The 14,828-nt window shown below is 34.7% G+C and overlaps 1 protein-coding gene and 1 long non-coding RNA gene across 2 annotated transcripts; one reads left to right on the forward strand and one right to left on the reverse strand.

Moving 5' to 3' along the window:
* Nucleotides 1–4,606: 4,606 nt before the first annotated feature.
* Nucleotides 4,607–5,535, forward strand: LOC126745960 (uncharacterized). Its single transcript, XM_050454018.1, has 3 exons — nt 4,607–4,721; nt 4,776–5,008; nt 5,077–5,535. Exons 1-3 carry the CDS (start codon nt 4,607–4,609, stop codon nt 5,533–5,535), a joined length of 807 nt encoding a protein of 268 aa, XP_050309975.1.
* Nucleotides 5,536–6,119: 584 nt separating this feature from the next.
* Nucleotides 6,120–8,392, reverse strand: LOC126745732 (uncharacterized). The gene is made up of 2 exons (XR_007663662.1): nt 8,223–8,392; nt 6,120–7,022 (listed from the first exon to the last, which is right to left on the reverse strand). It is a non-coding gene; the product is annotated as an uncharacterized LOC126745732 (long non-coding RNA).
* Nucleotides 8,393–14,828: the final 6,436 nt, after the last annotated feature.

Genomic DNA, 14,828 nt, shown 5'->3' on the forward strand with positions numbered 1-14,828 from the left:
TTTAAGTAGTTCATCTTGTTTGAGAGTCCCATTTTGTCCCCAATTTAGGTTATTTAGGATATATTATGGTAAATCCCTGTAGTTTTAATTGTTTAGTCAGTTTTCACCTTGAAAACAATTAAACGACAGTCAAGGCGAGTTAGGTTAGTGTTTTTGACGTTGACAATAAAAGTGTGTTCCCGAATTTCGTTACAATTGGTGTCAGAAGTAAATAATATTTGGAAGCTCATTTTAGTGTTTGCCTTTAACAAGAAATCAGGCCAAGATGGAGACCGAGAAATTGATGGACCTGCTATTAAGGATGTTTGACGAGCAAAAAGTAGAACAAGAAGAATGAGACCGTAAACAGAGTAAACAGAGGAAAGAATAAGAAGAGTGAGATAATAAACAGGAAGATTTAGTAAAGACAATTAAATCTGACCTGAAGAAGAAAAATGAAGACCTGATAAGGGCCATGAAAGATGACCTAAAGAAAGAAAATGAAGACCTGATTCGAAACATGAAAGATTTCTTACTGAATTTAAAAGATAATCTTAAAAAGGAGCAGGACGAACGAGACAGAAAATAAGAGGAATGAGTTTTACGACTTAGAGAAGATCTGGAGATGAATCAAAACCAATTAATGACTAACTTTGAAGCAACAGTAAAAGAAGAATTGGGGCAAGTACAGAAAAGATCCAAGAACTAGAGATAAAAGTAAAACGTTAGCTCTATTCTGGGTAATTTAAATTTTCGCTTACCAGTTTGATTGATTGTGTGACTACCCACCATAGATCCTCGGTCACTGTTATCATCAGCTTCACCTTGTGACATAGTTACCCCCGACTTCTGCGTGCTCTGGTACCTCAGCTTCAAATCTACAAACCGCTTCCCGTAGGTATCCGTTGTATCCATTTTGGCTGCTAAATCCTTCTCACTTGCTTCAGCACTTTCCACTAAACAACTACAAATTTCATTATCTGCTGCTACGAGAACTTCATATTTAGCACTTAACATTTCCCAGGCCACATTAACCGATGGAAGGTCTACAATTTCCGCAGCCAGCAGAAGCCCTAGCTCGTTCGCACACTTGGTAAAGCTAGCACGCAACGCGCCGCGATATTTTTTCTTCACTTCCATGTTTAGACAAACCCGAGAAAGTACTTAACACGCCCTGTATAGTCACTGCGTATCTTATTCACATATTATTAATTACCGACTGTCCTGTCACGGTCGCCAATATTCTGCATCACGATCTAAAAACCTACCCGATTTTCTTTTCCTGATTCGGTTCGGTTCAATAAAACACAATTTTTTACTAAGACGACGGTAATTTAATTAAATCTAAATTATAATAATACGCCCGACAAAAAACCTGAATGTGTATACGACTAAATATGATTCTAAGCAAAACGGACTCCTCTTTATCCCGATCCTGGAATGCAAACAATGATGAAAGTAAAGTCACCAAAATTCGACGGCAAAGAAGCATGGAGTACCTAGTCGAATCAATTTGAGGCCGCTGCTAAGGGAAATCGCGAAGAAAAGGCAATCAATCTTAAGCTAAGCCTTAGAGAAGAAGCTACAGAAATATTAAGAATGGTGCCATCTGAGGATCAGCTTAATTTCGACGTACTGGTGCGTACCTTAGAGATGAGATACGGTGAAGCCCATCTACAACGTGCCAAGTGTACCAGGCTCAATTGAAATCTAGAAGACAACAACTCGAGGAAGGACTCAAGATAAAGTAAATATCAGAGTCGTTAAGTTATTCAGGGATATTACCATATCAGCAAATTTAGAGGTGGTGGTTAATGCTACAACTGGAGAAAAAGAGAAAGAAACTGTTTTGATTGAGCCCATGGAAAACTGCAAACTATACGGTCAAGAATTTTTCCAGCCAAGACGTTATCTACGCAAAAGAAATCTACTGATTTGGTTTGAATGGTAAATTTAAAGGGATATGATCAACACCTGAAACAAGGAGGGAACATTGGCGTATGCTCTGAAATAGTGGCAGTCTTGAAAAATGCTGATAGAAGTCGTTATTTAAACAGACCTTTTCCTGTATGTTTATAAAACCTATTTGAAGAATCTCCTGCCAATTTAACCATAAGCCAGTGTAGTAAATTGCGACGTCTTCTTGAAGAAAATCAAGATGTGTTTTCCATGCACGATAATGAGCTGGGAAGAACTGATTTGATGCAGCATCGAATTAACACTGGAGACAATGGTTCGATTAAACAAGCACCTCGAAGGATTCCGATAGCTAAACAAGGAAAAGTTTCCTCAATGCTTTAAAAAATGAGGACACAAGGAGTGATAGAACCTTCCCAGAGTCCTTGGACATCTCTAGTTGTGCTAGTGAAGAAAAAGGATGGATCCACCAGATTTTGTGTAGACTATTGGCAACTGAATGACATTACCAAGAGAGATAGTTATCCTCTACCGAAAATTGACGACACCCTGGATAAGCTATCAGGTTCACAATGGTTCTAAACACTCGATCTAGAGTGTTAAGAGTGGATACTGGCAGGTAAAGTCATGCCCTTTGGACTCTGCAATGCTCCAGCTACCTTTGAGAGACTTATGGAAACAGTGATACGTGGAATGCCTTGTGAATTATGTTTAGTTTATCTAGATGACGTCATCATACTGGGAAAAACATTTGAAGAATATTAAAAAGGTATTTGTTAAGCTCCGAGAGGCCAACCTGAAGCTAAGTCCTAAAAAATGTTTCTTATGTCAAAAAGAAGTTCGATACCTTGGCCATGTAATATCAGAAAAAGGTGTCAAGACTGATCCAGATAAAGTAGAAGCAATCCAAAAATTGAAAGAAGCAACGACAGTCGCTGAAGTGCTGTTCCAGAACTGGATTTATCGATTTGGAGTACCCAGAGAGATACATTCAGTTTAAGGAAGGAACTTTGAGTCACAAATATTCCAACAAGTATGCCAGTTGCTGGGAGCCAATAAGACCCGTACCACCCCCCTACACCCTTAGTCTGATGAAATGGTTGAAAGATTTAACCGCACGTTTGAAACCTATTTGAGGATGGTGGTAAACTCTAAGCAAACCGACTGGGATACCTGTATACAACCATTTCTATTTGCATATCGTTCTTCTATCCACAAGTCAACTGGAAAAAGCCCGGCAAAAGTTGTCTTCGGTGATGAACTTCGTTTACCTTTAGACATTATTACTGGAAAACCTCATAAGTCTGAAACCCTTGAGGAGTACGTCGATCATTTACAAGAGCGTTTGCAAATTGTTTACGAACAAGCACGGGATAAACTTCACCTAGAAAGTAACAGAATGATGACACGTTATGACATAAAGGCAAATTCTATTGGTTTTAATCCTGGGGATAAAGTCTGGTTATACAATCCACGGAGGACGAAGAGCAAGTCACCAAAGCTCCAGAAGGATTGGAAAGGTCCATTCAATGTGGTCACCAGAATCAACGACGTGGTGTAGCGTATCCAGCGACATCTGACAACGAAAATGAGAATTGTAAACATCGTCCGGTTAGTACCCTATTATGACTCAGGTGGTCCCATGAGAGTGGTTGATTGATCGGGATAACTATTTTATTAGTATTCTGTAGTTAAAGTTAATTTGTAGGATTTATTTAGGGTTCTAGTTACGGTTGGTTTATTATTTTTATCTATAGTGTTTGATTCGAGTTTATTTTTATCTATATTTGAACCAAAAATAATGTTGATTAATTGCGCTGAGTTCAAATAAAAAATAAAATTAAAAAGTTAGTTAACTCACGATGAAAAAAAAAAGGAAAAAAAAAGTGATTTAGTGGACTGTAAACACTTAATGAGATTAACTAAAAACTTGGAAAAAGCTGTTATGAGAGTTTATTTTTATCTATTGTGTTGGCATCATGTTTCATCTGAGAATAATCCAGCCGACCTCGGTTCTAGAGGTTTGCTCCCTATGGAGTTATGTAATAGTTCGCTTTGGTGGGTGGGTCCTAGTTTTTTAATTAGCTCAACTCGCAACTGGATCCCCTTCATAAACACTCCTTCAACTTCACATGATTTACCTGAAGAAAAGAAAACATGTCTCTCAATTTTTTCTTCTAAGGGTTTTCTGGATAATCTTATTTCAAGGTTCTCGTCGCTCGACAAACTGAAACGCATTATGGCCTATATTCTTCGCTATAAGCATAATATTTCATTGCCCCGCAAAAAATATGAGGGTAACCTTACTTTGGTAGAACTCCACAATGCATTAATGCTTTTGGTTAGACATGTTCAGTCGCAAACCTTTTCCTCGGATATAATGTTAATTCAAGGAAAAAAAATACCTTCGAAAGCGTTTAGAAAATTGAATGTTTTCCTAGATAGTGCTGGGATACTACGTGTCGGTAGTAGATTAAAACATTCTTTAAGTTTTAACAATAACTATCCCGCTCTCCTACCCAGTAATCACGAGTTTACAAGGCTTGTAGTTACTTTTTTTCATTTAAAGTATTTTTACGCTGATGTGCAGAGTGTTCAGTTTCTTATTACACAGCAATTTTGGATATTGTCATCTAAAGCCGTTATTCGTCGTATTCTTGGTAAACGTGTTAGATGCTTTAGATGTAGGCCTCAGTCAATTCAACCTCCTATGGGTGATTTGCCTGCATCCCGCGTATCACAGGTAAAACCTTTTCTTCATACCGGCGTTGATTATGCTGGTCCATTCAATGTCATGATGTCTCGTTACCGCGGCTGTCGTACCAGTAAGGCCTATTTATGTTTGTTTGTTTGCTTTGCGACTAAAGCTTTGCATTCAGAATTGGTATCCAGTCTATCTACGGAAGCTTTCTTAGCTGCTTCGAGACGATTTGTAGCTCGCCGAGGTCGCTTCCAACATTTGTACAGCGATTGTGGTAGCAACTTTATTGGTGCATCCAAGCAGTTAAATAATTTTATAGTAAAATCCGCCGCATCTGAAGGTATAACATGGCATTTTAACCCCCCCTTTGCGCCCCACTTTGGAGGATTGTGGGAGGCCGGAGTGAAATATGTAAAAACTCATTTATACAGAGTCATTAGTGTTTGACCTATGAGGAGCTAAATACTGTATTGGTTCAGATTGAAGCCTTTCTTAACTCGCGACCTCTTACACCCTTTAGTAATGATCCCAATGATATGACTGCTCGAACCCCGGGTCATTTTCTGACCCTGGAACCTCTGAGTGTTCCTCCTGAATTGGATGTCACCTCACTTCCCGTTCGTCAATTGGATCGTTGGCAAATGCTTCAAAAAATGCACCAAGATTTTTGGCGTCATTGGTCTGCACTACGTCGTGAGTACTTGCATACGTTGCACCAACGTGCTAAGTGGCATAAATCCAGTGGTAATCTTTCACCAGGAACTTTAGTTTTAATTCGCAATGATTTGGCCCCTCCTCTGCATTGGTCAATAGGCCGCATAACTGAGGTACATCCAGGTTTAGATGGAATAGTGAGAGTTGTTACTGTTCGCACTAGTAATGGGACTTTAAACCGACCTGTGGTGAAGCTCTGTCCTTTGCCACTTTCGGAGGACTGAAAAATGCAATGCATTTTGGTGGGCGGTATGTTAAGTTTTTATATGTTAATTTCATTCGTAAATTTGATAGTCAAGGAACATATGTAGTAGAGACATGGATTGGAGACTAACGCTCCGTCTTACGTGGGCGATTAAAAAGGTGCGTGGGACTCGCGCGTCAATAGCGACCAAGAGCGCGATTCGTACGATGAAGAAAAGCTTGTCCATGATGTAGTGTCCTCGAGCGACGCGTACTACAGTAGATTCTGACATTGCTAGTGAGAACAACAATATTATGCCGTGATTTGACAAACGTGAAACTGTGTTACTGGATAATCTGGCTTTAAAAATAGCTTTGATTCGGCAAAGACGAAATAAAAGAAGACAAATCAATAATATATATTTGGAAAGGGCACGGATGAGTGAGTTTTTATGATTTATACCGAGAGTTAAGGCGTCCAGAAAATAAGTGCCTCTTCTATGGATATGCAAGGATGTGCGCCAATACCTTTGACTACATTGTATAAAATCTTCAACGAATTTCCAGTGCCCTATATCAGTAGAGGAGCGCTTAATTGTAACCATCAGGTAAAAATAATTGTAAATAACTTTAAAATTGTTTTATTGATTTCTATGATACATATGAATTATTAATGATGAGTCACATTTGTATTGTGGAATTGGTCGTTATCGGAATAATGAGATGTTCTTGAACTTGACGAGATATAAGATCCTGCTGGAGAGGGATGCACAGGTGGTACGCAAGTGATGCCCAGATCGCCATGTTAAATATGACCTGAAAATTGATGTCCATTCTGAACTATTGATACTTGAGAAATATGAAAAGACGGTACGCCGGAAACCCCTGAGACTGTTTAACTGTATTCTGGGCAGAAAATTAATTCTGCTTCTTAACTTCAACAATTGAATTTATTAACAGGTTTTGCACTGCACTACGGAAGGCTTCTTTATTGGAGGAAGGAGTCTTACATGAGGAAGTAAAGATTTGAAAAAATTTATATCTTTATCATCATCATTATCAGCTTTGTTTAATAAATCGACTTTTTTCTTCTCGAGGTCCAGCATTTCTTGTTCAAAGTGATTTAGCATTATTTAGTGGCTTACGTTTTTTACGTATTTCAATGGGTGTAATTGGTCTATCTTGATTAGGTAACTCATTGTCTATCTCCTTTTGTAGCTGTGTCTTCTGTGGAATTTCTGGCAGTTGGTCCTCTTCAAACTGGGTAAGTTGATAACTTTGTGACTGCGAGGTATTTTCGTCATCTTCTAGTTGAGAGCGTTGAGAAACTGTACTTTCAGATAATTGTCCTGGGTATTCCTTGGTGTAAAAACAGCTTTCAGCAACAGCATTGAATCGAAGTGCGCCCACGATCCTGGATGAACTGGATCTTGATCACTGCCATCTCCCGAGCAACTTTTGAGGATCTTTTTAAACTCCCTTCTAAAATTATCACGCAGGTTCTTACATTTTGATTTAACCGCTTCCTCTGAAAAAAAAAGAGAAAAATTGGATACATGACTGTTGCTAACATTTTAATGAAAAGTATTAAGAATTTCTCAAAAAAGTTGGTTTTAATTCGCAAATCTTGGCACAGTTTAAGTTAGATTAGGTCCCCAATAAAACTTAAGAAAATAAATGTTTTTTTTTTAGATATTTGGCAACAGGCATGCCATTTCGATAACTAGCATACAGCTTTAGAATTTCGAAGAGTGCTGTATCTGTAATAATTATCGAGGTATGTCAGATAATCTGGAAAAGGTTAGTAGAAGCTCATATGCCAGTGCCTACTGAAATACACTTAAAAAAAATATCTAAAGAAATTATGAAATATTGGCAATTTCCAAACTTTATTGGCTGTGTCGATGGGAAACATATAAGAATTAAACGACCGCAAAAATCGGGCTCTTTGTATTACTGTTACAAGAATTATTTTTTTATTGGACTTCTTGCACTGACAGATGCCAATTATAAATTCATTATGGTAGATATTGGATCTTATGGGAAGGAAAATGATGCTGGGGTTTTTGATAATTTTCCACTAAGACGTGCAATTGAATCAGGGAAAATAACTAGAGGAAACACATTTGCCGCAATCAACAATTAAAGTTCCATTTGTTTTTCTGGGAGACGAAGCGTTCCTTTAAGAGAATATCTAATGAGGCCATTTCCACGAGCCCAGTTAAAAGAAAGGGAAGAAAATGATATATTTAATTACATATTATCGAGGGCTAGGATGGTTGTGGAGGGTTTGTTCGGAATAATGGTCGCAAAATTTCGTCTTTTAGGAAAAGCTATTGAGAGGAGTGTAAATAATGCTGTAGTCATTGTTAAGGCAATAACGCTATTGCACAATATTATTATTGACCTGGAAGGAGTAACAAATTCCGAATCAGAAAACTTGGCTGTTAATTCGACATTACCGAGTGTACAACCGACTAAAAAGTATAATGCTACAAAGAAAGCAATTTTCATTAAAAAAATATTTCTCGTTATTTTAAACTGAATCCATTAAAAACTGCTTAATGTAAAATATTATTATAAAAGTAAATCATTATGTTAATTAATATTGTTTCATTTTACACCGGGTCAATAAATGAATGCCTTATTTTTCTGAATCTAATTTACTTTATATTGAAATTTATTTATTTATTTATACAGATTTAACATGATTTGAATGATTACTTACTTGTTTCTCCTAAATCTGTGCCGATTTGTATCCACTTCCTATCTACCAGTAAACGATTATGATACTGCTTATGGCTCATGTCCTAAAGAACTATACAACTTTTTACGGTACTTATTTGCCCTTCCGTAAACTGTTCAGGCTGCTGAGACATGTTGAAGTACACGTCTCACTTCGGCAACCATACAACCACAACTGTGCCATCGCGCGATGCGCGCATTAAAATATCAAATATTTTGATCGCGTTGGTCGTTCAAAAATACTGTTGTATCGCGCGCATCGTTTGACGTTGCCACGCAAGACAGTCTCATTAGAAAACATTGTTTTGATAAAATCTCTTTTATCACGTCGCTCGCATCGCGCGCTTTAATCGCCCACGTAGGACGGAGCGTTAGAGAATATGACTGATCTATTTAGTTGGGATGCCCTGCAAATATTTTTGCAAAAAAGTCTTTGTTTGGACTTGCTAAATTATTTATGCAAAGTGAGAGAAATATCAAATTATGGAAACAGCTAAAGAAAGTACTTAAAAAAGAATATGGTTCTACTTTGAATAGTAATTAGTTGCATAAGATGTTGACTGAAAGAAAAAAGGATAAGAATCAATCAGTCGAGGAATATCTGATGAAATAGATCAATAAATATGGATTAGTTCAAAGAAAAGTTGAGTTTCTGCAGTCTGATGAGATGTTTTAAGCCATACAAAAAGTAATAGAGATAAAGAACCAAATCGAACATAGGGCAAGGAAATTTAGAAAATAGGTAATATTTCAGATGTTCCAATTGTGGACAAAAAGGCTATAGGTCAAGTGACTGCAAACTAAAAAGAATAAGATCGAAGTGCTTCAAATGTAATAAGTTTGGTCATAAGAGTTTTAAGTGTAAAATTGTATCACAGCAGCAACTACGGCCATCAACTAGTCTCTCAATCAGATCTCAACAGATGTCAATAACCTTGAAGGTGTAACTTTTAACAAGATACAACAACATATACAAATTGATGCTTTATACATAAACTGCTTGTTAGACATAGTCAGGTTAATTGTTTAATAGAGAGTATTTACAAAAGCATTGGTTTAAGTTTTCTAGAAACATCAAAAATAACGTTAAGTCGATTTGGACATTCTAGTGCTGCTATACCAGGATTTTTTGTGTAATTTTCTGATGGATATTCAACTATTTACTTCTCGATTATATGTTGTGTCTGATAAAAATATGGGAAAGAATTTTTAAAAATGCTGACATGATCAACAAAACAATCTATGAATATTACCAGAGAAGAAAAAAATATTCTTCATATTAACACGACAGATGAAGATGAGTCTAATGAAAATATAAAATACAAGTTAAAGATATTGTCTTAAACTATATGCCTGAATAAAGAATGGCGACCCATATTGAAATGAAGATTTTAATAAAAGATGATGAAGCAACATATGCATCTCCAACACGTTTACTATTTTTTGAAAGGTAAATTATTGACGAACAAGTGCAACAATGGATAGAAAAAGGCATAGTGGAAGCCTGCAGTTCTGACTACGCAAGTCCAGTTGTAATAGTTAGAAATAATATGGTAGTACAGTAAGATTGTTAGGGGCAGATATTCTTTGCCATTAATTAAGCATGTAATAATTATGTGCCTTTAAAAAAATCTTTGAAAATCTTGTTTTATGTCTGCTTTCAGGCATTTAAAGTAATAACTATTTGCCTTTGAAAAATTCTTTGCAAATCTTGAAAATCTTGTTTTATGCCTTCTTTGATGCATTTGAAGTAATTTTCCACATTATTTCAGACACAAGGTATTTTTTATTTATTTTTTCGAATTCAAAGTAATTTTTTAAAGGCACTTGAAAATCAGGTTTTATTTCTTCCAGGGATTTAAAGTAATTTTTCACGTTATTCCAGGCAGTTAAAGCTATTTTTCATGTATTCCTTCGAATTTAAAGTAATTTTTTAAAGGTAATTCGAAATCAGGTTTAATTTCTTGAAGGTATTTAAAGTCAATTTTCACGTTATTTTAGGACCTTGGCTATTTTTTATTTATTTCTTCGAATTTAAAATAATTTTTTAAATAATAATAATAATAATTATTTTTATTTAACATAAATAGCTACATACAAAAACAACAAATTTCCCAAAAAATTATTAAAAATAAAAATACATATAATATAATTATTAATGTTCATAAACCATGTTCAACAACATATTTAGTCAGCAAGAGTACTATATAAGTAAGCAATAAATATCAAAATGCTGGGTATCCCGATCCCCGACATTTGCAACGTCCCGGTTTTACCAGGAACAGCAGCATCCCGGTTATCCAAAGGATACGGCATTATTCCGGTCCGTCTAACCATTGTCATGTCGGCGACCTAAGCACACCGCCATCAAAACTGGTTCAGAAGTTATTAAAAATTATCACATACATAACCCTAAAGCGCTCTTACTAACTTTACAATAATATTATTAATTAATTAATTATTAATATACCCTTATAAATTAATCAATATACGCTTATTGTGTAAAAAATATAATATACATATGCACTTGAGGTTACTATTAACATGTGGATCTAAACAAAACAATTGATGTAATCAAAATTTGCAGTGCTCGCAAATAACTATAAAATGTTACGCCAATCGATGAATCTCGGTCATAGGTCAATTACCTACCTACCAATGGGCTGGTGAACTAGATCGAATACAGAGTGTCCTGGTTTTTTTGAAGAGACCATGTCAAATCCCGGTTAATCCATGAATACTTTTTCAGTATCTCGGTTGTTCCATGGATAGCAAATACAGCGGTTCTGCCTCCCACAAACACCTCATCATTGTTCTCACTTCACTACAATATTTATCTGCACATATATTCACTATAATAATTTAAGCCGCATACTAAAATTAAACTTAAAATAAGTGTTAAACTAAAATAGTGATCCTAAACAACATACTATAAAAAATAAACAAAATGAAAATAAAAAAAAAACAATTAGGCAAAGGTAACAAAATCCTAAGACAATATATGTGCCCTAACCAGCCTTTTAAAATTATTTACAGAATCACAGTCTCTTATGCTTGTTGGTTATCTATTAAAACCTTGTAAGCCTCTCTGTAGGACAGAATTTAACATCTGGTTAGAGTTACACCTATCGATTAGTATGAAATTGTTACAGTTTCGAGTTTGATAATGATGAACATCTCTAAAAAACTTCACCTTCTTACAAATATATAATGGTACCATATTATTTTTAACTTTATACAAAAAAACATAGAAATAATTTTATTTGATAAACATTTAAAGGCACATAGAAATAAGGCTTTATTTCTTCCAGGCTTTTGAAGTAATTTTTTACGTAATTCCGGGTATTTAAAGCAATTTCTCAGTTATTTCTTCGAATTTAAAATATCTTTTTAAAGGTACTTGAAAATCTTGTTTTATGTTTTTTTTCAAGCATTTAAAGTAATTTTCTACGTTATTCTAGGCACTTAAAGCTATTCTTCATGTATTCGTTCGACTTTAAAGTAATTTTTTAAAGGTAATTGGAAATCAAGTTTAATTTCTTTAAGGTACTTAAAGTCATTTTTCACGTTATTTTAGGAATTTGAAGCTAGTTTTTATTTATTTCTTCGAATTTAAAATAATTTATTAAAGGTACTTGAAAATCTTGTTTTATGTCCTCTTTCAGATATTTGACGTAATTTTCCACTTTATTTCAGGAACTTAAGGTATTCTTTATTTATTTCTTGGAATTTGATGTCATTTTTTACTTTATTCCAGGTATTAAAGCTATTTTTCACTCATTTCTTCGAATTTAAAATATCTTTTTAAAGGTACTTGAAAATCTTACTTAGTGTCTTTATTCAGGCATCTGAACTAATTTTCCATATTGTTCCAGGCACTTGAAGCTATTTTTCATGTGTTTCTTCGAATTTAAAGTAATTGTTTAAAGGTACCAATGGGTAACTGTCTTTATTTTGAGAGTTTGATGTAGATGCAGGATTTGTAATGACAAAACTTGCATCTACACCATTTAGGACCATTAGAGAGTATCTATAAAAATTACCATCACATTCTTGCTATTATCGACTCAGTTAGGAAGTTTGTATAGTAAAAAGAGTTTTTTTTTTCTAAACGGTGCCCTTTCAGAAAATTTGAACAATTAAACTATGAGATTAGCTATAGTTTAGTCTCAAGGAGTGACCATGACAGATAAACGATCAGTGAATGTAGGCTTTAAAGAATTTGTGTATTAATAGTATTGGTATAATTTTTTTTGTACTTACTAAGACAGGGTTTGATGAAAATTCAGAGCCTGGTCGCTTTGATCTTTTTGGTTATGAACATAAATGGTGAAAGATAGACTGAGATGCGGTAAAATTGTGACCTTTTGTTAAAATTCCAAAGTTAATATTGCTATTTAAACATATTAATTTTTGTATATCTATATGTAAATGCAAGTAAGAGAATCGTTACATCTTATAAGTTACAGAAAATATCTAAAAAATCTTGATGAAACCGTAAAAAACAGGGAGAAACAGGGAGTCAATAAAACGTTCAGCAGCATAAATCAACTAATCTCCGTAATTTTACTCAGCTGTCAGCTTTAGCATATTTTTGAAATTATGTACAATATTGCCTTTTCATTTCTTATTTCTTCTTTTCAAATATTTACGAGCGAATAACAAATATTTGTTCTTTTTATTAACCTCTCTCAGATATTTCAAATTTCCGCTTTCGACTTTCCACTCTTTTATAAGTTGCCTTATCAGGAATCCTTCGATTTGGAAATGTTTTTCATAAGGCCTCCCCTTCACTTTCAAGGCGTTACAGGATACTCGTACATAAATTTAAGTAATAACTGCACATTCGGCAGATGTAAATTCCAATATGGAAATCAAATAACTAAAAAAGATTAGAACAAAATTTTATACTTTAAGGAGATGAAAAAATTATATTGTATGTAAAATGTTTATGAATAGCTAAAAGATAATAATTTAAAAATCCCTTTTTTATTATAAATTAAATAAACAAAACAAATACCAATATAAAGAGTAAAAACATGGGGGGAGGGTATAAAAAATGTTGCATTATTTATATAAAATAAAAAATAAAATAACATAAAAAAGAAGCAAATAATTCAGCGCTACCAAATATTGCATGAAATTATTCCTTTTTGAGATGTGAAGCGATTTGTTGACACTAGCAGTATAAATATTTATTGGTAAAAATAGCCATACTTCAATTATTGTTTATTATTTTTACATAAATATTACTAAAATAGGCAGTAACTTAGTTACGGCGTATTTTCTTTTATTAGTGATTTTACTGTTTTAATTAGTTTCCAACATTTTAGTATTTTTTATGCATATATGTTAGTAAGTGAGGCCCAATGTCTTAAAAAGTGATTCATACAAGTTCTATAAGTTCTTCATATAAGTTCTTATCTTGCAGGGTAAAGGTTGGAACCGACATGACCAATAGCGCGTGCTGTTGTGCCCGGTAAGACCTATTTGCTTGTGAGTTTTTTTTCCTTTAAGTGTAGAGGCATTTTCCTTTTTACGCATTGAGTTTAAAGTGCTCTTTAAAAAATGATCTCAACTCTAGCACTTTCTAGTTCTTCGCAGTACTTCTTAAGCCATGATGGCTTTTATAATCTAGAAAATATATTCTAGCTATATGTTGCCATCTATCGTTCAAAAGCGGCCATTTAGCCAAATGTTCAGAAATCGAGGAAAACACACCGGTTCACCTCAATACATAGAGACAGCAAAAAAAGTTGATTTTAGTGTTTTAGGGAAGTACTTTAATGCATTTTATTTATTTTTTATTACATTTGAATAAAATAAAATTAATCTGGATATACAGGGTGTTTCAAAACTATGGGATCAAACTTCTAGGGGTTGTTCCGTGCAACAGTAGAATCCATTTGAGTATAGGAACCCATGTCCGGAAATGTGTCACTATGCCACTACGGCCCTAAGACGCGTTTACATTTAGAAAAAATATTAATTACCTAAATATGATCTGATGCATTTATTTTTACCTTTTGTATAATAATATGATACCATCACAACAATTATTCAAAATGTCTTCCTCCAACCTCAATACACCGATTTAAACGCCGCACATGATTTCGGCGGACTACACTAAAAATTTGATCCTCGTTTTAAATGATTTCAAATGCTGCTGTTATTCATCCAATTAAGTCTAGCTCTGATTCTACTGGAGTTTCGTAGACTAAAGACTTTACATGTCCCCACAAGAAAAAATCGAGCGACGTTAAATCGGGTGACCTAGGAGGCCAAGAAACTGCTCCACCTCTGGCAATCCAACGGTGTCCAAACCACTGAGCCAAATAATCGCGTACTTGTACAGCAAATTGAGCCGGCGCTCACACTGCGAAACATTTTTAAGCAGTTCTGGGAGAACTTCCTCCAAGAAACGCAGATAAATAGGTCCTGTTAACCGTTTCGGTAGAAGGTATGGCCCAATTAAAAATACCGTCTCTTGTGAAAGAGGCTTCATCGATCCACAAAACATATCATAAAAAATTTGGTTGTGCAATGATGTGATCCAGAAGCCATCGACAAAATTGAACTCTAGGATGAT

Source organism: Anthonomus grandis, chromosome 16 (genome assembly GCF_022605725.1).
Source record: "Anthonomus grandis grandis chromosome 16, icAntGran1.3, whole genome shotgun sequence".
NCBI lineage: Eukaryota > Metazoa > Arthropoda > Insecta > Coleoptera > Curculionidae > Anthonomus > Anthonomus grandis.

Coding starts and splice junctions, on each gene's coding strand:
- LOC126745960 (XM_050454018.1), top strand. CDS start 4,607: ATGGGTGATTTGCCTGCATCCCGCGTATCACAGGTAAAACCTTTTCTT. Junction 4,722..4,775: donor TTACCGCGGCTGTCGTACCA/GTAAGGCCTATT, acceptor CTTTGCATTCAG/AATTGGTATCCAGTCTATCT. Junction 5,009..5,076: donor GGGAGGCCGGAGTGAAATAT/GTAAAAACTCAT, acceptor GTATTGGTTCAG/ATTGAAGCCTTTCTTAACTC.